Genomic DNA, 25,927 nt, shown 5'->3' on the forward strand with positions numbered 1-25,927 from the left:
TCCAACATATCAGTGATGTTTAATTGCAGTTTTACAACCTTTTACACCATTTCAAGTTCAATGTCAAAATCACATTTATATCACATTTATTTTCTTTAGCTTCTCTGATTTAGCATTCATTTATAATTTTATAACCATAACTTATATCACATTTATTTTCTTCAGCTTCTCTGATCTATCATTCATTTATGATTTTATAACCATAACTTATTAGTTACTCTTATTATGATCTTAATGTGAGTTATTACAGATGTTTTTCTGAAAAGAAACCAAGAATAATACATGATTCTAATTATTTACTACTAAAGTTACAGTTACTTGTTTTTCTTGTAGGTGTTCTCACAAATATAAGTGTAAGTATTATTACAAGTAAACCAATATTAATATAAGTATTTTACTTTGAATCTTATCCAATTACTAATAATGTTTAGATTTCATTCTTTAAAACTTTCATACTTTAAACTAAGGAATAGTCTCAGCTATTTTTATAAATCTGCAGGCTGGAAACTTCCTCTTTTTCCAGGAAACCTGCTTTTCCTGTTTCATGAATCTCTCTGACTGACTATGATTTCTTATGATTAGATAGAAAAAAGTAGAATTAAAGCAAAGTTTGCATGAGACAAAAACAACACACACAACTAGATTTATTTTATTGACACTTAAGTCTAATGTTGGGCCTTGATGTCACTTGAGTGATTCATTTTAAAGATAACTTTATTTATTATTACTGTTAAACTAACTTTATTGACACTTAAGTCTACTGTTGGGCCCTGATGTCACTTGAGTGATTCATTTTAAAGATAACTTTATTTATTATTACTGTTAAACTAACTTTATTGACACTTAAGTCTAATGTTGGGCCTTGATGTCACTTGAGTGATTCATTTTAAAGATAACTTTATTTATTATTACTGTTAAACTAACTTTATTGACACTTAAGTCTACTGTTGGGCCCTGATGTCACTTGAGTGATTCATTTTAAAGATAACTTTATTTATTATTACTGTTAAACTAAAATCTCCAGCATGGGGAAGTGGGATGGGCTCGGATTTTCTTGACAATCTTCCTATGCTTAGGTAGGTAATTTGAAGAACTAAAGAAAAGGGAAAAGAAATGCTTTTAGGGCACCATTACAGTTACATTACCTACATATGACTATTTCACATAATAATTTTGCTTCTTGCAAGCCTAATTATTTCCATCCAAACAAGGTAGATGGGAGTGATTTACTGTTATGAAGCTGTCTGAACTGTACGGCACAAAGGCAGATAATTGCTGTAAAAGTGAGATGGATGGTTACAACAGCCTCCTTTGACAATTTAAAGTGAAACAAATTAACTAAATTAGGCTCATCTTTATTTGACTGAGAACTGCCTGAAGCTTTTCACCTCCAAGGATTCAGAGTTTTATTCCTCCCTCTGACATATCAACAAGACTTTTGGATATTGTATTTTTGGATGCTTTGATATAACACAGCCTGACAACTTTGAGCTTTTCTGTGTTAGTTTAAGCATAGGAAGCAGATGGACTGGACTCATGTCTGCCTCCTTTCATCCTAGCATCCTCACCTCGCCTTATAGAGGTTTGCAGTTCAGTACAGACAGGAGGACTAACAAGAGGCAGGGCTCCATTATGTGTCTATGAAACTTTATCCCTCTGAACTTTTGTTCTCCAAACCTTTAATCTAACTTGGGCTCTACAGATCTGGTTACGTAAACTAACCAGATCTGCTGGCACTAAGAGAGCCACCCTACTAGCTACTCATGTATCGTAGTCTCCAGCTTGTTGAGGAGAGTTACTGCATGTGTGAGAGAGAGAGAAAATAAATGTCTCACTAGGGCAGGGCAATAAAAATATTAATCGTGAGAAAAACGGAATCAGTATCAATAGAAAATGTGTCCAATAGTACGGTGATCATTTCACTGAACTCCAATTCAGAACTGCACAGCTTTCTGGGGGATGCAGGCAGAGGAAAGGCTTTAATCGCTCCACCTCACAGTCCAGCTAAGCCAATAGCTGCTTTTCTTTTAACCTTAAAATTGAGCATTTTGAAATTTCAAAAATAAATTTGCTCATTGGAAACAATTTTCAAAAACTCATTTTTTGATATAATGGCACTAGAATGAGGTAGTTTCTTGTTTTTTTTTGTCTGCATTGGTGGGTTGCTGGTTTGATTCCCACTAAATCCACCTCTGTTGTTGTGTCTTTGGGCAAGACACTTCACCCACCTTTTCCTGCTGGTGTTGGTGAGAAGGGCCGATGGCGTGAAATGGCAGCCTGGCAGAGCCACCATCAGCGTATGAATGTGTGAATGAATGGAAATGACTGATTTCATTGTCATCTCATTTCATAATTTTACAAAACTGCAGTGACAGCCAATTTTTAAAAGGAAACTCAAGCAAACCAGTTATAGATCCATTCATAATTTCTTGTAACCAGTTTTTGTGCTGTTTCTATTGGTTGATTAATTTATGTGTAAATAATTTCTTTTGTTTATTCTTTTAATAGAACTATGTGTACTGTGTTCTGTCCTGTGAGTTGTATAGTGAGGTGTTTGTTTTTTTGTGTGCTTACTTGTCTTAGGACAAAGGATGAAATGTATTTATTGTGCTAATTCCTGAATATTTACAATATCATGAATTGTGATAAGGCTGATTAATGTGCACTGTCCTAAACAAATGAATTAACTTAAGAATCTAAAATACTTACCACCCTCAAATTATCCAAGTTCCAGTCCTAGGATTCAAGGTAAAAACAAAAGTACTACCTGCCTAAAATCCACCTAAATAAAGTTTTTTTTCATGGTAGATTCAGTGGAAATGAAGGAGAGAAAGAAAACCAACCACCGGCCTGATAAATAGATTTCTGAGTCAACCATTAATATAGGTATTAAATTTGCATCCATTACTAATTTAAAAAACATATCTTTATTCTTCCTAACTTACAGGTTTCAGTGCATCTTTTGAACTGATATTTTTTTATTTATTTATAAAAATAAATACTTCAGGTCAGCCTCACATCAATATGTGTGTTTACACAAAATATTTAGCTCCAAAGGACAGCAATACTCCGAACAGTGTGAAGGCTAAACGGCTTTGAGACTCTATTGTTGCTGCAACTGGGACTAATCTGCATGGCGGTTATGTGAAATCAAATATGAATCTATTCACTTGTCCTGGATAGTCAGCAGAAGCTTATCCAGGCTGGAGATTTGACAGCTTGAGATCAGAAGCAGCGAGGGCACGGCTGTTTTCGGCAGATTTCAGCAGCCAAAGCCCTGAGTGCTATTATTTTACCACCACTGCGCTTTAGTATGGGAGGAAAATGTGGCAACAAACTGTAAAAAATGCTTCCAAACAATCGAATCGCTTTGGTGAGCCGTGCCAGTGATCCACTGATACCCCTTGAACTTTTTCACATTCTACTACAAATTCGATGAGATTTTCATAGGATTTTGTGTGATGGAAGGAAATGATAATAATTCAAAATAAGCATTTTATGGAACTGCATTCAGCTTTCATTGAGTCAATACATTGTAGAACTACCTTACGTACCGTCATCATTTAATAAGATGCTCAGTAAGTTATTACAACAACAATAAATGGTATTTTAACCATTGATCTGTATATTTTAGAACAACACAGATTTACTTGTGGATGACGAGCAGTTGTGTCTGCTGTGTTACGACTAGCATAAGACCCAGCAGGTAGCCTTGAAGTAAGCAGTGCAGAAACAAGTGGGTCACTGCTCCCATGATGATAGTAATACTAATAGGCCACAAGAAAGCAACTGTAATTCCATTCATTAAGATGCAGAGAAAAACAGGTTTTGTTTGCTTTTGATGTGATTGTTTCCCACGAATGTAACCCTGATTTGTTTCCTCCCCAGGAAGTACGTTTCACCCTGGACCGATGTTCAGGAGCGGCAGTGATGGAAATGGAGGGTCTGGGCAGCTGGTTGACCACTGAGGACCACTCCTCCTGTGAAGTGACGGGTGTTACACCCAACACTGACAGGTACAGAATACATGTCTCATTTTCCAAGCGGAGGAGCATTTAGAAGCACTCTGGAATCTAATGTTTTACATTCAGAGACGCATTCGAGAATCATCAAAAGGTCAAAACAATAGGTACATATAACATCAGGCATATGACAATGCTCAATACTGCAATGTGTCACTGCTTATTGTTTATTCACCCAATACTAAACCAGAATGAAGAGGTTTGTGAATAGCTAAGTACGTTACATGAGTTTGTGTTCCATCTCCATCTTATTTACTGTGGGTTTTAGTGAAGGTTTTAGTGAAGGTTTTAGTGGGAAATTATTTACGCACAGTTCTCAAAATTCTGCCATAATTGTCAGTTGGGTTGCTGTCCCAACTTTAACTGGGACATGATGACACAACATGTCATCATGTCTATTTTAATTCATTCATGTTGGCCTGCTCTGACCCAACTTGGGTTGAGCTCCTGCTGTTGGACACCTTGCTAATGGTACATTTAACGTTAGCTTTATTTTACTGACCCTTATCACATAGAGACACCATGACAAACGTCAGAAGTGAGGGACAGGAGTATTGAATAGAGCAAATACAATTGTTTTCCTAAGGTGATTTTGCCAGTAATGGTTTTTACTTTTTCAAGTTGAGCGTATTGTCTGTGGAAGTAGCACAGCTAGTTGGGGCTCATAGACAGTTGTATTTACAAAATTTGGAAATAGCTAGATTAGAAACCAACCCATTTCTTCTCTCTCCTTATGTGTTTGTTGATTTGATCAAATCATCAACTTTGCCTGAATTCACACCACATGATTTACTCTACTGTGTCATAAATGACACTGTAGGCAAAATAGTGTACAAAAGTATAGATGCTGACCAGTTTTTGGGTGTTTTTTGTACATGGTAGGATACATGATGGTGGAGCATTTCCTGCTTGGTTGCTAATGATTAGCCAAGTACTTTCTCCATAATGCAACATTTGATTGCGCCTTACTAAGCTTGCTAATGAAGTACATGAATGTTAATCTTCTTCTTGTTTACTTACTGCTGATAACACTGACAACTGAGCTGAATGTCTCTCTGTGCAGAATGATGAACTCCTAGCTAGTTGGAAATGGTTTAATCATTTAGAACTGCCAGCAGCAAGTGATTTACCTACAATTATTGGGGTCTTTCTCAGCTTCGCAGATCAGGGATTTCTGAATTGTTAAATTTTCCTGAAGTTCTTACTGTTGAGAAGAGTAAAGACTTACTGCGTCAGCAACAAAAATGTCAACGGTTGAGTTGGTATGCTCTCAAAAGATTTTTGTGTACAGGTTCCTTCACTTGCAGATGAATAATTGATCGCTTACACTTGATTGGTTGTATTTTCTTCATGTGAGGATTTATCTGGTAGTGTTTAACATCTTAATGCTCTGCACTCATATTATATTAAAATAAAGTATTTATTATACCCACACGAATCTAGTATTATATAAAATACTCTTTATCCTGGCATCAAACAATCCCTTCAAATTATCTTTTAAACTCTTTGTATCTATTTGTTTGTTTTGATTTTTTTTTTTACATTGGTGGTCAGGTTTTTTTTTGTCATTTCTTTTATTTTTGTATTTAAAAAAATTCAATTTTAACAGCTTTGAAACATTATAACATGTAGCATCTTGTCAAAACCAATGAAGGAATCCCAACTGACCAAACTATAAACTTTTTCTCCAAAGGCTCAGCTTTAACTGGCTCAACCCAAGTCAGCCCAGACCAGATTTGTCCCCATTTGCAGCTCCTCTGTGGTTCCTCCTTGTTTTCTGGATCCACCTAAGAGGTGGTACGAGTCGGACCTAGCAGGGTATTGAGCGCAAGCCGTTTGATTAGCAGCAGACTGCGTTCGTTGATTGTCCTGCAGAATCTGCGACTAGATCGTAGCATTTGGCGAGATGGTGAGCTGAAAATGGATAACTACATGGTCCAAACCCTACAGCATCAACTGGATGGGGTACCCACAACAAACTAATATACTAAGAAATTTCCTAACTGGTCGCCCAAGAGCAGACAGGCAAAATGACATCAGCTGAGCATCGACCACAGCTCCTGCTCACAGCTCTCCCATGTTCATGCCTATTGTAATGAGGAACGCTGCCAGTGGAGACACACCTAACTTGGCTAGAATCAAACCAAACATCAGAGTAAAACATGACAATGTAGGTATTTGAGTCAGTTCAAAGACATCCCAGTTGTAAGTCCTTCCTGACAGACAGGAGGCCTCTAAACAGCCAGGAAGGTGTTCTTCTCATCAAACTTAATTTCTTGCCTGATGATGTTTTAATATTTCTAATGTCTTTTGGTGTGCTGTACCAGCAGCCTCCATTCCCCTAGTGGCCATTGTCTCCATGTAAGCCAGCCAGCACATTGTGAATCCCCCAGCAGCTGAAAATCTATCCCATAAAATTAAAGGAATACAAACCTCTGATCTAATGTATGCTCATATTATCATCGTACAGGTCATTAAACCTGATGGATACAGTGAACAATTAAAACAGTCCTGGAGAGATGCAGGATGTATGGAATGAGTGGTGCAGAGGTCTAAAGCTCCTACATTATGAGGTCAAGATGCCTCATTTGAATCTTGACAATTTTCTTAAAGATGGTTTGGTGCGCGCGGCCTCTACTGAACAGTAAATTGACAGGAAATAAAGTGGAGAGAGGAGGAAGACAGGCAGCAAATAACTCAAGAGTGCTAATAAAACCCAGGAAACCGCATTGAGAACGATATCCTTTGTTCATGGTACACACTCTACCAACTGAGCCACCCTGATCATTTCCCCTTTTGATTCTATGCTAATTAAAAAGCCCATTTAAAGAATTTACAGACTTTACAGTTGGATTCATAGTTAGCTAACACTAACATGCAGCACATGGGAAATGTATTTCTTATATTAGCATGGCAGAAAAAAACTAGTTTTTTAAAAATGTTTTTAATAAAATGAATAGAATAACATCGATTTAGAATTTAAGGACTAAAATCTGAAGCAACATAAATACTACAGATATTGGGATTATATTTTATTGTTCTGTTTTTACACAACTCCATTTTGTTTTGCACTCTTAAATATCACACACACACGTCGGTCCCAAACACTGCCTGCATTCAGAATGCTGTGTTCTAACGGTGCTGGTCGTTACGTGTTCATATGCCTCTGTGTGTTTTTCTTTTGTTTTTGTTTTTCAGACACCTAAACACGAGTCAAGTTCTCCAGCTCGGAGGTGTGAATGAGGACATTCCCTACATCTACCCTCAGCTTCAGCACAAACACTTCACCGGCTGCATCCGCAACCTCATTGTGGACAGCAAGGTAACAGCATACTGCCTGTTATCCACACACACACACACACACACACCCCTATGACCAAACAAACCACTTAGACATCAGCAGGAAAGCAAACCCAAACTCACACCTGCACTCCAGCTGATAAATGCATTAATAACACGTTTCAACATTCCCAGTGCCCTTGTGCCATGTTAGAGAGGGTTTTAAGCTTTTAACTGGAACCTCAAAGTCTTTTCAGACACTACACACACACACACACACGCCCTCTGAAATGGAATATCAGCCTTGGCACTCCTGGCCAGCGCTCTCTTCAACCTTCTCCTGCTAGGTTGCTGTTATAAAATGTTGGACTTTACGCTCAAAGCGTGACAGTCCAAACCCAGCCCTGCCTAAACCCGAGTCGTTTCTGCAAGAGCAGATGGCTGTGGTAGGAAATCTGCGTGTGAATTTGTAGACTTTGAAATATGACATTTTTTTCTTAGCATGGTGAACAGTATCCTGAGACGGAGATGTTATTTGCTCTTTTCGATGTAAAACTGTTAGCATAAAATTTATTGTTTTAACAAATCGTTGGGTGTGAAAAAATGTGGCATAAGTGATACAGCGCTGTAAAAAGTGAATTGTTCTCTTACAGATTATTTTTCTCCTTGCTTATTAAATGTTTTAGCTAACTGGAAATATTATCAGACACCCATAACCAGAGTTTCAAGTTATTTGAATATTTTTCTGGTTTAGTTTTCCTAATCGCATGCAGACCCGACAGCTGTCTCATCTATAGAGTAATAAACACAAGAGTATAGAGGACCTGTCAGACACATGAAGTAGGCTAAGTATGCTTTATCTAAAAAAATTAAGAACGACAGTCACTGACATCCACCATTCCAAAGCCCATCTGAAAGACTTTTGGACTCCAGAGAACCAAAGTGAGAACCATCGTCCATGAATGGAGAAAACATGGAACTGGTGGGAACATTAATTTTTTTGTTTTAGCAAAAGTTATGGATGCACTGATTTCAGATTCCTGGCCAATCATCGATCGCTGATCTTACTAAAGCTGGTTAATATTTTGGCCAATACCAAATTTGTTTTATAACTTGAGACTGGAGGTTATAAAACAGCCAGTTAATTATATACCTTCCATGGTCCAATATTATTTTACTGTAAAACTCTGAACAATGCTCAACACAATACAAGTTGCTTTAGCTGAGATAGCACTCTCAAATATAATAATTGATGGCTTGTTTATTAATAATTACCAAACTAAACAAAAAAATAGTTTCCTTTAGACTTTCATATTACACATTTTTTAAACAAACAAAACTGACAACGGACAAACTGACAAAAACAACTTTAACCACCAATAAAGTGCAAAGAGTTTTTGTTTTCCATGTAGTGCAAAAAGAAAACATCCAAGTTCAGCAGCTTTGTAGCTTTTCAAATAGAAATAGGTTCGGCTTCACATTTATGTATGATCCAAAATTTAGGAAATCGGGGGCCAATCGATTGGTCAGCTGACTGATCGATTGATTGGTGCAGCAGTTTCTAGAGCAGCGGTGTCAAACTCATTTTCGTTTTGGGCCAGATCAAGATCATGAATGCTCTAAAAGGGCCTGTTGTGCCAGAATGTATTGATAAAATCCATACACAAACTGTTAAAAAATCAATTAATTCTTAAAATTAAATAATATTATTGAACATCTTTCCTGTCCCTCCAGGATTCCACGATTCTTTTTGTGATTTTTGTAATAAAGATCAAAGTGTTTGTGGTACTATTTTGGAAATATTTGCAATATTTGCGCTTATTTATAACAATAAATGCGACTTTTTATTACTCGATGTGTAGATTATGGTCTATAATCTGACATCAATTAAGACTGAGGCATACATAATCTGCAAATTATGTATTAGCACAAAAAAGTCTGGGGATTTGTTGATTTTGTGTGAATTTTCATAATAATTCTCAAAAAACTGGAGGGACTTATTGATATAATTTGGCAGTAAACAGATAAAAACTACATTGATTTGATTGAAAACATAATATTTAAGCACATGCAGTGTTTAGTCTAGAATCTAGAGGGCCACATAAAAAGCTACGGCGGGCCGGATTTGGCCCACGGGCCTTGAGTTTGACACGTGTTCTAGAGGAACATGACTGACCATCAGTTTATGACCCTAAGCTGAAGCATAAATGGGTCATGCAGCAGGACAGCCATCAGGTTCATGTCTAAGTGACTCATGGAAATTTCTGTTCTCTTTAGATTTGCTTTATGGTTTGTTTGTTTTAAAGTGGTATAGTTAAAGTTTAGACTTAAATCTGGTTGCAATGCTGCACCATGACCTGAAACAGGTTTTAAATTCAAATAATTCTGCAAAAAAAAATTGAATTAAATAGGGATAGGTCAAAATTCCTCAACAGTGAATATGAACGATGTAGCAAGTACTTGATGGCAATCATATCAGCTTACTCACAAAGACACTTTAATGAAATAAAATCTGTTGGGGGCAAACACTTTTCCATGGCTGTTTATGTTTATTATTGTGAAGAACTGAAGGCTTGGCTCTACTGGGATTTACCTTAGCCAGAGATAAAGCAAGAGTATGTTCAAAAACTGTGTGCTAATGAGAGAAATCTGCACGGTATATGTGGGCGGACGCAAAGATAATAAACCTCCAAAGAGAGGGAAGAGTGGGCGTTTTGATGATTAATAACGTTGATGGACACGCTTCAGCATTGTATGCTTCAGGTATTTTATGCTTTCTCCTTTGATGCCCTTTTACTTTATTTATTTTTTTTACTGAATGTGTTAACGTTTCACTTCCATTGCCATAGCAACATGGTCTGTTTCAACCAGGATGTAAGTGCCTGTGAAGAGATGAAGGTAGTTCACGTGGATATTAGCACATACCTGTTCTTAACCCTCACAGCACCGTGTCAGCTCCATTAAACACTTTAAAAACAACAGCAGGAAGCAGTGAGGAGAGGTTACCGCTCTGAGGTAGAAGTCTGGGTGAAGGAAAAAAAAAAGATGTTTTATTTATTTATTTTTTTCCTGTCTTTCATAATTATGTTTCTATTCCAGAGCCTCGCCTCTTCCCTCTGGCTGTCATTTGCTATTGTCTGCTTTTAAATCTCTCTATCCTCATCCTGTCATTTCCCAGCTTGTCTGTCTCCTCTCAGCCCTCACATTTAGATTTCTGCAGTTTTTCTCTGGTTTTGACACGTCTGTCACTCCATTTTTAGGTTGGAGCTTTTCACTTACAACAGTTGGGGTAATGGCTTTCTGAGTGCGAGCAGCTTTGTGTTGCTCTGCAGAAACGTTTGACCTGCAGTAACAACACGTGGGGTCGTTTTTTACGAAGCGCGTTATCGGGGTGTTGCCGATGCTTTACGTTACTCTGCACTGCAGAAGTATTGATTTCCCCCATTTTGTCACATTACAACCACAAACCTCAACCACAACAGGACTGGTGGGATTTTGTGTAAAGATTTTCATTGTTTTACAAATAAATATTTAGAAAGTGTGGTATAAGACCAAAAAGTGCGACAAATGTCCCTAATACTTAAAACTTTTAAGTTCACCTTTGTCTTAAATTACAACTCACTTCAGTTCAGTTCCTGTTCAGCTTATTTATATAACACAGATTCACAATAAATGTCTTGAGGAAATTTACAAGAAAATAAACTGAATTCAATCACACATACATTCCATTTAATCCTAGATATCAAACGTTGCTTTCGGTTTTTTGACTCCTATCAGTTTTTCATATCAAGACAGAAGCATTTGCCTTTCATTTTCAAAATAACTCCAGCTCAGTCAAATAGGACAAAGATAAAATCTAAATGTCAGTTTTAAATCTTTCTACAGTTTTTTTTAGGTCTGAACTTTGACCTAACACACAAATAAATTTTGAATGGTTGTTATATTTTAGCTCTGGCTTCGGGGATGGGTCTGATGAGCTTTAAATGAAAAGTGACCATAAGAAACTCATAAAAAACATAACAATTTTGAAATACCATAAGGACACCAGTAGCATACAGTAAATGATTTGATTTTTGTCACTGAACTACGTTTCTGTTCTCATGGAACCAGTAGTGAAGAAAATAGTAAAAGTAACAACTCTTACAATACAGCCAGGGGTATCCAAACATCGTTTATTGAAATGTATCTGAGTTGTGATAAATTTAAATTTATATTAAGATAAGAAAATTTTTATGATGATGATATGATAAATGTCCACACTTCCATTGTCCTGGAAGTTTTTATTCTGGGATTGCCATGTTTTTAGCTCTGTCCATTCCCCCATCAAATCCAACCAGCATCTCCCAGTCCGCTGAAGAAACATACTCCCACAGAATGAGAGCACCACCAGTATATATCTCTGGATCTCTGTCTGTCAGGTTTGTACATACTTTGGTTTTGAAACTTCCAGCAGTCTAAAATGCCAGAAACATCTGTGTTGCTGTGGTGGGCACATTTCTGCTAATCCGCTAAGAGTCCAACAGATTTTTAGCTTAGCATTTTAGCTAGCTTTAAAGACGTTCAGCGCATTTAGCTTTCCCTCGGTTATTTTTTTTTCTGGATAATGTACTTGGCTGTTTTGTAAACTTTCAGATGAATAAAGTTTTACATCTTTACTGAAGTTTTGGTTATTGACGTCAGGTAGTCAGACATTTATATTCATGCTCGTTTGGTGAAGACTGCTGACGAATCAGTTTTGTTTCATGCCCTCACATTCTCTCTTTTTTCACAAACTAACTTTACTTAAAATATGAAACATACAGGAATAAAATAAAATATACAGTCAAAAAACAGCATGTAAACAAAAAACTACAATATTAAAGGGCTTTATAGTACCTGTAAATTATAATATCAAAATTTAAAAAATGGTGCTCTGGGATTGTAGTCTTTATCGCTATGTTGTAGGACATCTTTTTGCTTTTGTCATATGAAGGTAATCAGCATAGTTGACGTTTAGCATTAGCTAACTAATATTTATGATTAGTGCTTCAGGGTTAGTGTGACTAACTTTTTAGTCCACCACTGCTGTTCTTCTTAATTTGGACTCCCTACCGTCACCAGTATTGCTAGTGAAATGCAGTACCTTTGATTTATTAAAAAAATATCCATGATAGATGAGATCAAGTGTTTCTTTAAATGCATTAAAATGGATTATTTGCCACATGATAGGTGACACATCGCTCACAGCACAACACACTGTTCTGTAGGCTTTGGATTTTGGTTCTCAGCGTATTTTTCTCTCTTTCTGAGCGCTGACATGTTTATACCCAGCACCTGACATTAATCTCACGAAATAGGGCCGCCTGCAGTCGTCTATTTGAGAGACTGACATTCCTCTCTGCTGAAGCCACGCTTCACAATTTGTGCTCAGGCAGGTGAACTTTGGCACTTGAGTGTTTTGTTCAGATTCTTCCTCAGTCGTTATAGCGATGCATGATCAAATTGCATGCAGAGATGGGAATCTCTCTCTTTCTTGCTGTTTGGGAATGTTTGGGCTTCAGCTCTTAGTCCTCAGCTGGATCCGCACAAACCCTGCCGTTTTTAAAAAAGGAGGAACCAATAGGATGCTCCGCTTTGCTGGAGGCCAGCAGTTCCCTGACAGCACCGCTCAGTCAGTTTATACTCGTTTGCATTCCTGCATCTTCTCCGCAGCACAAAAAGGCTGCACAGAATACAGGATAGTCAAAGGAGCCGTGTTTAAGTATTCAGAGCTCCCCCAGTCCTTTCAGCACTGTATGCAGCTGGTCATGCAGGTTTTCCATCAGAGGATCGGCTCTGCCTTCAGTTTCATCACTGCAGGAGAAGATGGAGAGAGAGACACAGAGAGAGAAAGAGTGAGAGTGTAAAGAGAACAAGGGAGGAAGATGAGAGTGGATATGAGGGAACCCTTAGTGAATGTCCTTCGGCACATTCTGCAGCCCTTCTCCAGTTTTCCCTTTCACTTTGCTTGACTTTTGCTGCTTTAAAGAACTTTGTCTCTCCCTGTAGCTGTGGAGCTGCTTGGATCTCCGTGCGTTTTGCTTCTCAAACAGCCGTTCCTCTGTTGTTGGCAACTGGTTTTGTCTCCTGTTTATAACCATGCTCAATCACTGGTAACTTTTCCTTTTCCTATCACCACACTTTAACTTTGCTGCCTTTTTCTTATCCAACATCCCCTCTGACTTATATCTCTTATTTGTAATAAACTGTACTCTTCCCTCCCTTTTTTCTTCTCCCCACATTCCACTTTCTTCACCTCCTCCCATCTCTTCCTCTATTCTTCCTGCACCTCTGTCCTCTCACTTCTATCTCCTGGGTTCAGCTGTATGATCTGGGCTCCCCGGCCGACTGGCAGTCCAGCTCCCCAGGCTGCCTGACCACTGATAGCAGCTGTGTCAACATGGGCTTTCCAGCCTGCGGCCATCGCGGCCGCTGTCATGGGGAGTGGGGCTCCTTCAGCTGCCAGTGTGTGGCCGGATACACGGGACAGCAGTGTGAAGAAGGTAAGCCAGATCTCTATCGGACTCATGAAGCTATACGGCGTTTCTACGGTAACCGAGCAGGTCTTAGGGCGGGTCACAGAGCCTGGAACACTACGTCGCATCTGCCAAGAAGTCAAACTCCTTTAACTTTTTCAAATTTTTTTCAGGTTACCACCAAAAACTTTTGTTTTGTTGAGATATTATGGGAAGAGGTCAAATAAAAAACTGTGTTATATCTTCATATTCATCCATGTGACTGAATTCTTTATTGAATCACCTTTCATGGCAGTACTTGATGTTTAGTGACTCATTCTTGTTTTACACGTAGCTCCTATGCAGTCCGACTGGATGGACTGGATTTGGACTTTGACTAGGCCATTTTAACATGTGTACGTAGTTTGATCTAAACATTCCCTGTTCATATATTGACAAAAGAAATCTTAAAAGAATGGCTCTCTTGTGATCTGTAGTCCATGGGAGGATTTAATGGGGCCCTCAGACAGATTTTAAAGAATGGAACCAGTTTTGCACTTCAACACAGATACAGATGGATATTTTTTTTTTACAAATTAAAATATTCTTAAAATGGAAAATGTTAGGAACAAGCCAATGTTTTACTTGCCACACTTTTTCCGCTCATTATAACTTCATTATAAATAAGATTTCAAGCATCCATCGCTTTTTACTCAAAAGCGGATTTTGGTTGCACTCATTTATTAAAAAAGCCTGAATACATTTATGAGGGGAGTGACCCAGTTCCCATCTTTGTTGCTGAGAAGACTGGAACTTCTATCCAGACCAAAAAATAGAAAACTATTTACCCCGAAGGTGCAGGAAGTTGTTGGTCATTTTTCCATTACGCAGATGTACTACAGGTGCACAAAGGGTAAAGATTTGAACAAGTAAAGAACAGATGTTATTGAAAGAAGAGGTTCTCATACATTACACTTTTTAGGTTTTTATCTTTGCAAATCTTCAAAAAGCATGTTTGATTTTTGCTCCCCTCCACAGCTATGCACGATTTAGCGATGTCTCTCTCATATAATGAGCAATGGGACACGATTATTTTAAATTTTGAAATCAAGTTATTAGGATGATCTTTAATTAATTGTTTGCATTAAACTGAAAACTATATATCGTAGTGTTAAAACAAGCAGCATTTTTATTTCAAAACCCCTTTTTTGCAGATAGATTATTGAATAAATTGACATGAGCCCAACAACATTAGTGGTTTTTAAATTGTTATTCAGGGTTTCCAACCATCAGATTTGCGCACAGTGTTATTCTATCAATTCAGCTTCCCAGTGTTTCAAAAACTCCTGATCTTCTATAGAAACGTGGACTGTGACCGCTGCTGTTATCATTGGGGTCGTCTGTGCGGCTGCTACATGTTTAGCATTGAGATGCTATTTTAGGCTTAAATAGCTTTGCTGATATACTAACTCCTTTTAGCACAAATTGAAAAGACCAATAGTCTTTTCTAGCGTCCAATCAGATCGGTTTTTGAGGCAAATATTAACCATCAGTGGGTGGAGTGAAACAGCTCGTCCATCGCCGTTGCTTGCGAATATAATCCGTGTGTCATTTTTACAGGTGTACCAGATACATGTGAATACAAAGGTTCTGTCTGGAACCTTTGTATTCACATGTATGCGTTGATGCGTTGAAGTCCCAACCTTTCATATAAAACCAGTAAGGAACACTTATGTTAATGTTTGATGTGACAAAATGTGAAATGGGTCAAGGCATTGTACATCCAGAATACTTATCAGGGTTTAAAATAGAAACTAGTCGTTTTTGCTGTTATTTATCCTAACTGTGAAGGAGAAACTAGCACGAGTCCTCTGCTACACCACTCATCACTAATTGCCCATATCTGCCTGTGTTTCTGCCGTTCTGACGTTAATTCTTCACAGGGTCATTCCTTCTAGGTATCCTCTGAGCAGATGTCATGTTTCCTGTTATGGGAAATGAACACACAGGTCAGCTGCTTCTTCCTTTAAGGATTCTTAATTACTGCAGTGTGTTGCTCACGGAGCAGCATGCAGCCTCTTGGCAGCTCCCACATTTAGGCTCCTTCTGGCCCGGGGACGAGCTCTCCTTGTGAGGCTGTCTGCGCCGGCCACATGGCTGCGGAGGCGTTCACTTGACTGCAGCTGTTGGAAGGAGACGGGATGTTTAATGATTCTGGTCCGGCTCTGCACACATCCCAGTTTGCTTTCTGCTGACCGCAGCACGCCGTGCCAGGCTGCGCCGTCCTCCCCTCCACTGTCCTCTTGCCTCAGAGTGACACTAATTGACAGGGTTTTCTGAAATGCCACAGAACTAGTAGAAGTGTAGCGCGCACACTGTCGTCATATAAATAACACTGGACATACAGCTATTTTTTTAAATATATTTTCTGTTTTTAAACAACAGCTGATAAGGGCTTTGTGCAACAATGTCAACGACTACTGCAGACGTCAAAATTCAACGATTTAATGAGAAAAATGTTGAGGAGATGAATCATAAACAGCAATTAATCACTTTTGCTGTTTATACAATGACTTGTTTTTTTTTGTTTTGTTTTTTTTACATTGCATAGCTGAGTTTTGGCAACCAGGGAGGCCCTCTTTGAAAAAGAGAAAAGGGTTGTTTACTCAGCTTTAATTTGAGAAAGCAGCACCAAACGAAGCATTTGCTTTTGGCTCATCTGGTTCAGACACTTTCCACACAATTCAGCATCCAAAGTCTCTCTTCCGAGATTTGTTCCCATTCCTTGTTTGTTCCTCGGTTTTCATATTCACCATCATAAATGTTCTTTTCTTAATTGCCACCCTTCCCAATTAACAAGAGATTATTACACAAAAGAGGATAACATGAATTACATCAAATTTACAAATCTCATGCAGCTACACCTCTGGTCCCTTTTGGTGGAGAGTCAGAGTTGTTCCAGTATATTTGTGTCTTACTTAGGAGAGACGGTAGGACGGATATTGGAGCCCCATCGGTGTGTGTGTGTGTGTGTGTGTGTGTCTTACTCTGGTGAAGAAAGAGGTTGGTCAAAAGCCAAAGCTCTAAATTTACTGGTTTGTCTACAGTTTATCAATCACCTAAGTGATGGTCACCTAAGTAACCCATGTCACACGACAATAGTTATGTTCTAGGGACAGGACTCTGGATGAAGTTAGTATGACCTTTCTTCTTTTGACTAGTTTAAAGTCGAGCCACTGTTTCATCAGAAGGAGTCAGTGTAGGTGAGTCGGTCCATCTGAGGTAGAACAAGGGCAGAATTTGCTGGAGTGATTATATATTCACTGGGAATGCCTTTATATTCAGCTTAATGCAGTTGAATAATACTTTATTAATCCCTAAGTTGTCATAACTCGTGCCATCCAAATATCTTCAGAGTTGTAGACATGATGAGAGATGTTGGAGTAGGGGATATGATTGATGGAAGATGGTTTGAATTTCCTCCTTCTCTCTCTGCTCTTTGTTGATGCTCTGCATCTATCAAGTCTCATTTTCTGGAAATTGAGGGTCATAGTTCAGGTATTATTTGATCGTTCTGAGATCCTAACCACCTGCTTGTTAAAACAACACATTGTTTCTGCTGTTACACATCATAACAACTATCCCTTCAGCTGCACAACATCCAAAACCAGAGAGAATATCCTTCCAAATACACAACGCCTCAACCAAAAACATTCATGAATAAACTGAACAAATCAGAACTAAAGAGACAGAGCTGCTCCAACATGCTGCCACCAGGAGAGGTGCAGTTCTATTGAGTTTTGGATTCCCCAGGACGAGCTGGAGAGTGTTACTAGTGAGAGGGATGTCTGGTTTTCCCTTTCTGACCCAGTGACCCAATCTTGGATAAGTGGAAGGTGAAAATCAGGACAGAGTTTTGAGGTGGTCTGTAGATGACAGCTCATGCTTCAAATTCAGTGCTGGACGAGAAAGGGTTTGATATGGCTTTGGCTTAAAGCACTCATCTCTTTCAAACTTAGATATCTGGAATACAAAGTGGAGGTCAGGACCCACAACTGCAAATTACTGAAATCCTCAAAATCTTCTTTGACTGCTTGTTTTAATAGTTCAAATACCAAATATGCCTCAATATGCATTAATACGCACAGTGGAAAGTGTCTTAGCGCTACCGCAGAAGCTAACATCCACCTTCTTCCTTTTCTCTGTTCTTGGAGATTCAGCCAATACTGTACCAAGTTACATTGCTCTGTGGTATTTCAAAGGTGCATTTTCTTTTGAATGTTTTTGATACCCTCCAAGAAAATATCTGTGGCGCTGCAATTCTCTGAAAAACTTGCCAATATCCAGGGGTCCAGTCCATATGAAGATGTTTGAGTGATGCATTTTCTCAACAAATATGAGAACTTTTCAGAGTTAGTTGGATTAATTCTGCCTGACACTTGTTCTAGAAACAGAGAAAAAGAGATTACCTTGAGTTCCACAGATGATAGAGAAGATCTTTAATTGTTCAGTGTCTAATTTGTGTGTATCTGTATTCTAGTGGCCCCGGAGTATTCCTTCGACGGCCACAGCCATCTGCACTACCAGCTGGCGTCCGCGCTCCCGGCCAGAAGAACATGGATCCAAGTCCTGGTTCGAACCCGGAAACACAGCAGCATCATCGTCAGCCTGGTGTCCAGAGACCAGAGTGAATACCTGCGACTGGAGGTGAGCTGGCCGTGTAGACACACAGAGACGACATCATGATCGCATCGTAATCACTGGTGTATTGCCACGTGTTTAGAGTTTGTGATGAGCAGCTTCTTTTTGGTTTATTCATCCTTTAGTCCTGATGTGACAAAGTTCAGTGTTGCTTTTTTTATACCTGTGATGGTCCTGATTGAAAGCCTGTTGAATGGTTCAGTTCATTTCATGGTCACAAATCCTTCAGCTGTGATCTGGTCATGTAACATGGAGTCCAGTGTCTTGTGGACGTAGATTACCAAAATATACCAAACAGCATATAGCATCTGTGTACACCATGAGTTCCTGGTATGTTTGCCAAACGTGCTCCTTCCTTATGTGTATGTTGAGTATGACAGCTCTATCCATGTCAGTACCTCATTTTGGAAAAATTGTCAAAGATTTCATTTGTACAAGATAAAAAAAATATTATAATAAAAATAGAAAAATCTCAAATGATGCATGATTCAACAGTTTTGACTTAACCCCTAACGCGTTGAGACAACGCTGAGACTTTGTGAAAATCAAACATAGCATATGATCAGAAGCGCCCTGCATCAGCCTTGAGGCACGGTGGTGGAGGCTGATGGTTTGGGCTTCCTCTGATTGTCACATGACATGTTAATCATTAACTTCTACTGTAGAGTCAATGTTAAAGCTGGCTGAAGCTTGGTCAATCTTTTGGTTTAAAATAATGACGTCTTTTTGGAAATATTTGGAACTATGTAACAATAAAAATTTAGATTCAATAATTACTGCGTACATTTTCATCAATATTGTCGCAGTTCAGCTGAAATGTGTAACTATGAAAAATGATTACAGGTCAACTATTGTTGACTATTGTCACTATAACTATTGTTATTGGTGGGAGCTGCACTGATAAATCAGGCGGCTCATAAACTGGCGCCGATTTTCTTGAATTTGTGAAATCGGCCGATACTTAGGCATGACTGACTGACAGCCCCGCCCACCAGGTCGTGCCTGGGTAACAATATTCATCCTACTGTGGTCAACGTTGTCTCTATTTATCAACTTTAAAATCAAAATTGATAGGTCAGGCTTTTGAAATTGGAAAACTGCAATCGGTGCACCCCTAGTTGTTCTTGCTGTTGTTATTATTATTATTAGTAGTAATGGTATTAATACCACTACAAATATGCTCACTTTTGGTAGACAAAGTCACAAAGAGTAAATGCTCTTTTTTGTATTTTGTCTCCAGAGCTTCATTACACCCACTATATGTTCTGTTCACACTTTAAATGTTCCTTCATTTCTGTTCATTTGCCAGTTTCCCTGCTTTGTCTCAACTTGACTTATTGTCTTGGACGGCTCGGCGCGGCGCCTCTCCGGTGCTTCCCGGACGCTCGCTCCTGTTTGTCACCCCGCACTGTGCCCGCGCGTATTGATCAAACTTCAGTGTCTAACTGATGATGATTACAGGATCCATATCACAGCCGCCATTAGAGTGCAACCTCTCCTACGATCCCCGTCTGTCATCCATCTGTCTCTTTCTTCGATTCATCCGTTCCTGCACTTCCTCTTAAATGTCACGGCTCTCCCTCAGCACCGCCACATGGGGAGCAGGTTCACATCATTTATCCACTACATAAAGTGCATTTATTCCGGGGTGCAGACAGCATGGGGATATGTGAATCTTATGAAAAAGCTCCCCGCAGTGACACGCGGGATATTCTGCCTTGGTCTCTGCTTGGAGTATGAGCATATTGCTACCAGGGTTATGTTATTCTCTCTAACAGCTCTGTTTGCTTTTAATCAGAAGGAGGAATTAGTGTGAGTTACTCTTGGTTGGATATACTTTCAGGAAATTAGGGGACTGATTGTGTTTGGCTTAATGAGGGAATAAAGCATTTAACTGTGGGAAATCTTTAAATCTGTGCAGATATACTGTACAGATCCACTCTAAAATATACAAACAGCATGAACTGTAACTGGGCACTTCGTGGATTTCTGATGTTATCTCACGTTACAGATGCATATCGTACAGCACAGTGAAAAAGTATTTGTTCCCCTACAGATTTCTTCAGCTTTTGCTTTTCTTCCACACTTTAGCTCCTAAAACAAATGTTACTGTCAGATTAAGATGAACTGAGTAAAAATAAAATTAAGTTGTATATATATAAGTACCTTGTTTTGGATGAATTACCCTTCACAAGTAATACTCACCATGTTCCAGCTCACTGTATAAACTATTTATCAAGACATGGCTCCAGGTTGTATAACGTTTTTTTTTAAAACCCGGTTTGAAAACTAAACTGTGGATTGCCTCAGGTTATCACTGCCAGCACCACTATTAAAGTCATTGAAGAGTTAATAAATTGATTGCCATCTCCTTAGAGAAAAAGTTGACAGCATCATATTTTGTTATGACCAGGTAATGCCATTTTATGTTTCGTCAAAGTCACGGGGACGGTGCATAACCCGACATTCACTGATTAGGATACGGCATTAAAACGCTGCTCTTTCATTCTGCTGCTTTGCCAAAGGTCACACTGCTGAGCTCATTTATTTTTACAAGGCTTTCTGCATGAAGGAATGAAATACTTGGCCGAACTTGTCCATGCTCCTCACTGTAGGTCAGCTGAACCTTTGTTAGAATAAAAAAAATAAAAAACTACACCTGCTTGTCTAGTTTTTTATCAGATGCTTTGGACAAATTATTTGCTTTTGTTAGTTGCTTTATGGCCACCTATTGTCATTACATGTAGTCTAAAAACACTGTTGTCAATAGGTATTCCGTAAAGCATCAAACTAAAGCTCCTTGAGCTGAAAATTACAAAGGAATTACACTCAGTTGTTAAGAATTCACATCAGGGCTTTTACCACACACCATGTTAAATTTCATTTATTTACTTAGACAGTAGACAGCCTGTCAGATTTCTGGATCTTATTTTGATGCACTATTACCCTATTTGGTCGGGTTGGACAGGTTGGTTGGTTGTGTTGGATGGGTTTGTGGGTTTGTTGGGTTGATGGTGTCGGCTGTGCAGATTGTTAGCAAACCAAACTTTTGTTTTTTCAAGATTTTTTTTTTAAATGGTAGCATATTTGCATGGTTAAAAGAAAATCAGGTTCATCGTGATGTGGTCATTTCCTTTAAATAAAGGGTGGCGTCTCCCGTATGGGTGAAGAGCTGCAACCTCAGCCACCAGTCTAAACGTCATGTCTGAAGTTCATTCATTCATTCATTCATTCATCAAAATGTCAGTTTCTTTCCATTTTCATGTCAGTCAAGATTAAAATGTCTTTCCAAAAACACTTTGTATGCATTCAGAATGAGTATAAGAGAAGTATCAGTATTGGAAATGACAGCTTCATATACACTGCCTGGCCAAAAAAAAGTCGCCACCTGGATTTAACTAAGCAAATAGGTACAAGCCTCCTATTGGATAAGTACTGCATGGCGATTATCTTTCAGCTGGCAACAAGTTATTTAAGCCCAGCTGATGCAATGATTAACTCCTCATTTCTTAAACAACCATGGCAAAAGACACATCCTGTGGTCGTGGAAAAGACATTAGTCTGTTTAAGAAGGGTCAAATCATTGGCATGCATCAAGCAGAGAAAACATCTAAGGAGATTGCAGAAACTACTAGAATTGGGTTAAGAACTGTCCAACGCATCATTAAAAGCTGGAAGGATGGTGGGGAACCATCGTCTTCCAGGAAGAAATGTGGTCGGAAAAAAATCCTGAATGATCGTGATCGGCGATTACTTAAACGTTTGGTCAAATCAAATCGAAGAAAAACAACAGCAGAACTCAGGAGTATGTTTAATTGTGAACGCGAAAGCATTTCCACACGCACAATGCGAAGGGAACTCAAGGGGTTGGGATTGAACTGCTGTGTAGCCGTAAGAAAACCTCTAATCAGTAAGGCTAACCAGAAAAAAAGGCTTCAGTTTGCTAGGGAGCATAAAGATTGGACTCTGGAGGAATGGAAGAGGGTCATGTGGTCTGAGGAGTCCAGATTTACCCTGTTCCAGAGTGATGGGCGCATCAGGGTAAGAAGAGAGGCAGGTGAAGTGATGCACCCATCATGCCTAGTGCCTACTGTACAAGCCTGTGGGGGCAGTGCTATGATCTGGGGTTGCTGCAGTTGGTCAGGTCTAGGTTCAGCAACATTGTGTGCCCAAAGAATGAGGTCAGCTGACTACCTGAATATACTGAATGACCAGGTTATTCCATCAATGGATTTTGTCTTCCCAAATGGAACGGGCATATTCCAAGATGACAATGCCAGGATTCATGGGGCTCACATTGTGAAAGAGTGGTTCAGGGAGCATGAGACATCTTTTTCACACATGGATTGGCCACCACAGAGTCCAGACCTTAACCCCATTGAGAATCTTTGGGATGTGCTGGAGAAGGCTTTGCGCAGTGGTCAGACTCTCCCATCATCAATACAAGATCTTGGTGAAAGATTAATGCAACACTGGATGGAAATAAATCTTGTGACACTGCAGAAGCTTATTGAAACAATGCCACAGCGAATGCGGGCTGTAATCAAAGCTAAAGGCGGTCCAACAAAATATTAGAGAGTGTGACCATTTTTTGGTGGCGACTTTTATTTTGGCCAGGCAGTGTATCTGTCTGGTCTTTATACAAACCAGGTTCATTATCTAAATTACTTCTATAGGAAACAAATAAATAAATTCAAGTAATTTGGGGCAATTGAAAATTGGCAAAAATCCCAAGAATCGATGCGCATAAAAAAAAAGAACTTCTTAAAAAACAATTAAAGGCCTAGAATTACCAATTACACAACGAGCAAATGTGTTTAGATTAAAATGTTTGGTTCAAAAACGCTGCAGAGTTTAAGAAGCATCTGAAGGATTAAAAGTTTCCCTTCTCTGGAAGTGCTGACTGCAAAGCAGAGTGGCACACGCAAAGTGGAAACTGCTCCTGCAAACTCCAGTCACACCATCTACCACGTTCTCATACATGCCACCCAGGGAGCAGAGCTGGAATCAAATCACACCTCTCTGTTCTGCTTTAATTGGGGTTAAATCAGGTGGCTGGGAGCATGTCTGGATAAAAAGCACTGCCCTGGTGGATTGTGAACATAATTATTACCTTATAATGAAGCCCTGGAATGAGCCTCCGTCCCAAAGCCAAACAGCCTTGGAGGTGTTCGACATCTTACCCAACTTCTTGTTAAAAGTAGGGAGTCGTTAATGCATGAATTAGGACAGGAATAGTGAGAGAAATGGATTTAAGAAAAGCAAAGACATGGACATTTGTAGTCGGGTATGTAAAGATAAGAGTAATGATTTGCATTTTTGACCAGTGTCCTCCTTCAGAAACCTGCCTTATGTTTATTATGGTGAGGAGAAGTGAGGAAGTTACTGGTGTGCGCCCACGTCCCCGTCACATCCCTCCTGCTTTGTCTCAGTTTGCCTGCCCTTCTCATCTCAGCTCTCTGTTTACGCTCTGGCAGTGGCAGACAAAGATGGAGGGGAGGAAATTATGCTCAGTGGGACACTTGGAGGATCAGTTTGAAATTGAAATGAGGACGACCCACCCACCACCGTGTCTTTCTTAAAACAGCCTTCGGTCATATTCCTCTCTATCCGTCTCTCTTCCCCCCCACCCTTCCTGCATTCCCGGCCCTCCATGCTGCACGGATGACAGAGAGACGTTGGAATGAAAATAAAAACAGAAAAAGTGCAGGCATGCAATTTTATGGTTTTATTTCAGGTCCTCAGTGCAGTTCGTTGTAATAAATGTGTTAATTGCTTTCTATTTGTACATTTTTGTCTTAGAAATGTTCCTCCTGCATGTTTTTGACTTTCCTTAAAAAGACAATAGACATTTATTCTGGACTGTGGATCTGTCTTGCATATCCTTACAGTATTATAAGGAGCAGCTCTAAGTTATCTCAGACCAACTGGAGTCTTTCCACCTTTAAAATATTTAAATCTGAAGCTTAATCTTCAGTCACTTCAGCATTTTCACCATAATTACCTCAAGTTGCCTTTTGATTTGGGATTTGTTTCAAATTAACATGCAGACAGTTTTAGAACTTTCATTTGTGGATCTCCCTAAAGCGAATGAGTTTCATTTGATTTGTCCACTTAGAAAAATGAATAATTCCTTCTGAAGTTAGATTTTTCTATTTATTAAATGAATAGACAAATGCCATTTTTGGTTTAAAAGAAGCTTGCTTTTAAAGAAAACTTGTTATATTTTTTGTCGATATCCTACTTCAGTTTCAGTAAAATTACTGAAACCAGATGTTTGTATACAGTGTAGAAAAGATACATAACTTCAGTTCAGTTTATTATTTTATTTCTTACTTTGAAGGAAGAAATAAATGTATTTCTCTGTGGCATCCAGAATTGTTGTGTGACTGTCAAGGTGAAGCCAAACAAGTTTACTTTCACTAGTGAAGCATTACAGCATTCTGCCTCTAAACCTGAAGCCAGAGAAAAAACACAAAGCCGAGAAACCACAACAACATAACATAAGCATTTTTACAACTATAACAGCACTGAAAAGTTTAACTATGCTGCTCCAGTTCACAAATCTAAACACTTTACAAAGAAAATCATTTGACTCCAATCAGACAAATTGATCCTAGTGATCAAACAATGCAGTTAAGTCCAGTTTACTGTTCAAACTGGTTCTCATTAATCCTGGAAGTCAACACTCCAGGTGTGTTTTTGATGAGGGAATAACATCATAACCTGATGGACAGCCTTTGGTCCTGTGCTGGTTGGAGGGAGAATAAATGAATCGGGTTTATTAGTACTAATGTTTTCTGCCTTTTCAATCATGTGTCCATGTTTCCTATTCTGTCTGTTAATAATTTAACATATTCAGTTTTTTCCATTTTAGGTCAGTTGGTATTCCCAAAATTATTATTATTATTATTTAAATGCCCAATTAATGAGCCAGAATTTTTTTTTTTTTGCAGCAAATTTTCAGTCTCTTCCAATTCTGAAACAGGTTGCTTCAGTTTTTCCACATAAAGTTCTTCCCTCATGTTGTCATCTATTTTGTGAAGAGCACCAGAACACCCACACATGATGCTGCCACCATTTTAGCTACGCTGCTGTCCTGAGGATTGTAAGCTTTTCCTTATGGTATTTATGGCTAAACACTTCAGTTTTACTTTAAATAGACCCAACTGAAAGAGAGCCAGTTTTAAGCTTGGAGCTTCAATGTGAAATCAGTGTAATATTTACCTGTACCAAGACTGGACTGTCACAAAAGCAGATTAATGGCCTGAGCTGAGGGAAACTGTTTTAGAAAGAGATCTTTTTGTTTTGTCTCCATCAGCCCCGCGAGTTTGTTTGTGACATTAAATGCCTTGGAGGGGGTTTTTCTGTGTAAACTGCTGACAGACTGTACTTGCTTGTCATTCTACGGGGACACTGGTTCCCAGTAGGAGCCGCAGACTCTTCCCTCCA

At 38.9% G+C, this 25,927-nt stretch overlaps 1 protein-coding gene across 1 annotated transcript in view; it reads left to right on the plus strand.

The window, feature by feature from the left end:
- Positions 1 to 25,927, plus strand: part of LOC114143237 (neural-cadherin) — a 316,981-nt gene that overhangs the window by 237,183 nt on the left and 53,871 nt on the right. Inside the window, exons 29-32 of the mRNA XM_028015094.1 lie at positions 3,889 to 4,016; positions 7,221 to 7,344; positions 13,642 to 13,822; positions 18,315 to 18,481. Of these exons, the coding sequence (XP_027870895.1) occupies positions 3,889 to 4,016; positions 7,221 to 7,344; positions 13,642 to 13,822; positions 18,315 to 18,481 (600 nt within the window). The remainder of the gene's footprint in view (positions 1 to 3,888; positions 4,017 to 7,220; positions 7,345 to 13,641; positions 13,823 to 18,314; positions 18,482 to 25,927) is intronic.

Source organism: Xiphophorus couchianus, chromosome 4, assembly GCF_001444195.1.
Source record: "Xiphophorus couchianus chromosome 4, X_couchianus-1.0, whole genome shotgun sequence".
Taxonomy (NCBI): Eukaryota; Metazoa; Chordata; class Actinopteri; order Cyprinodontiformes; family Poeciliidae; genus Xiphophorus; species Xiphophorus couchianus.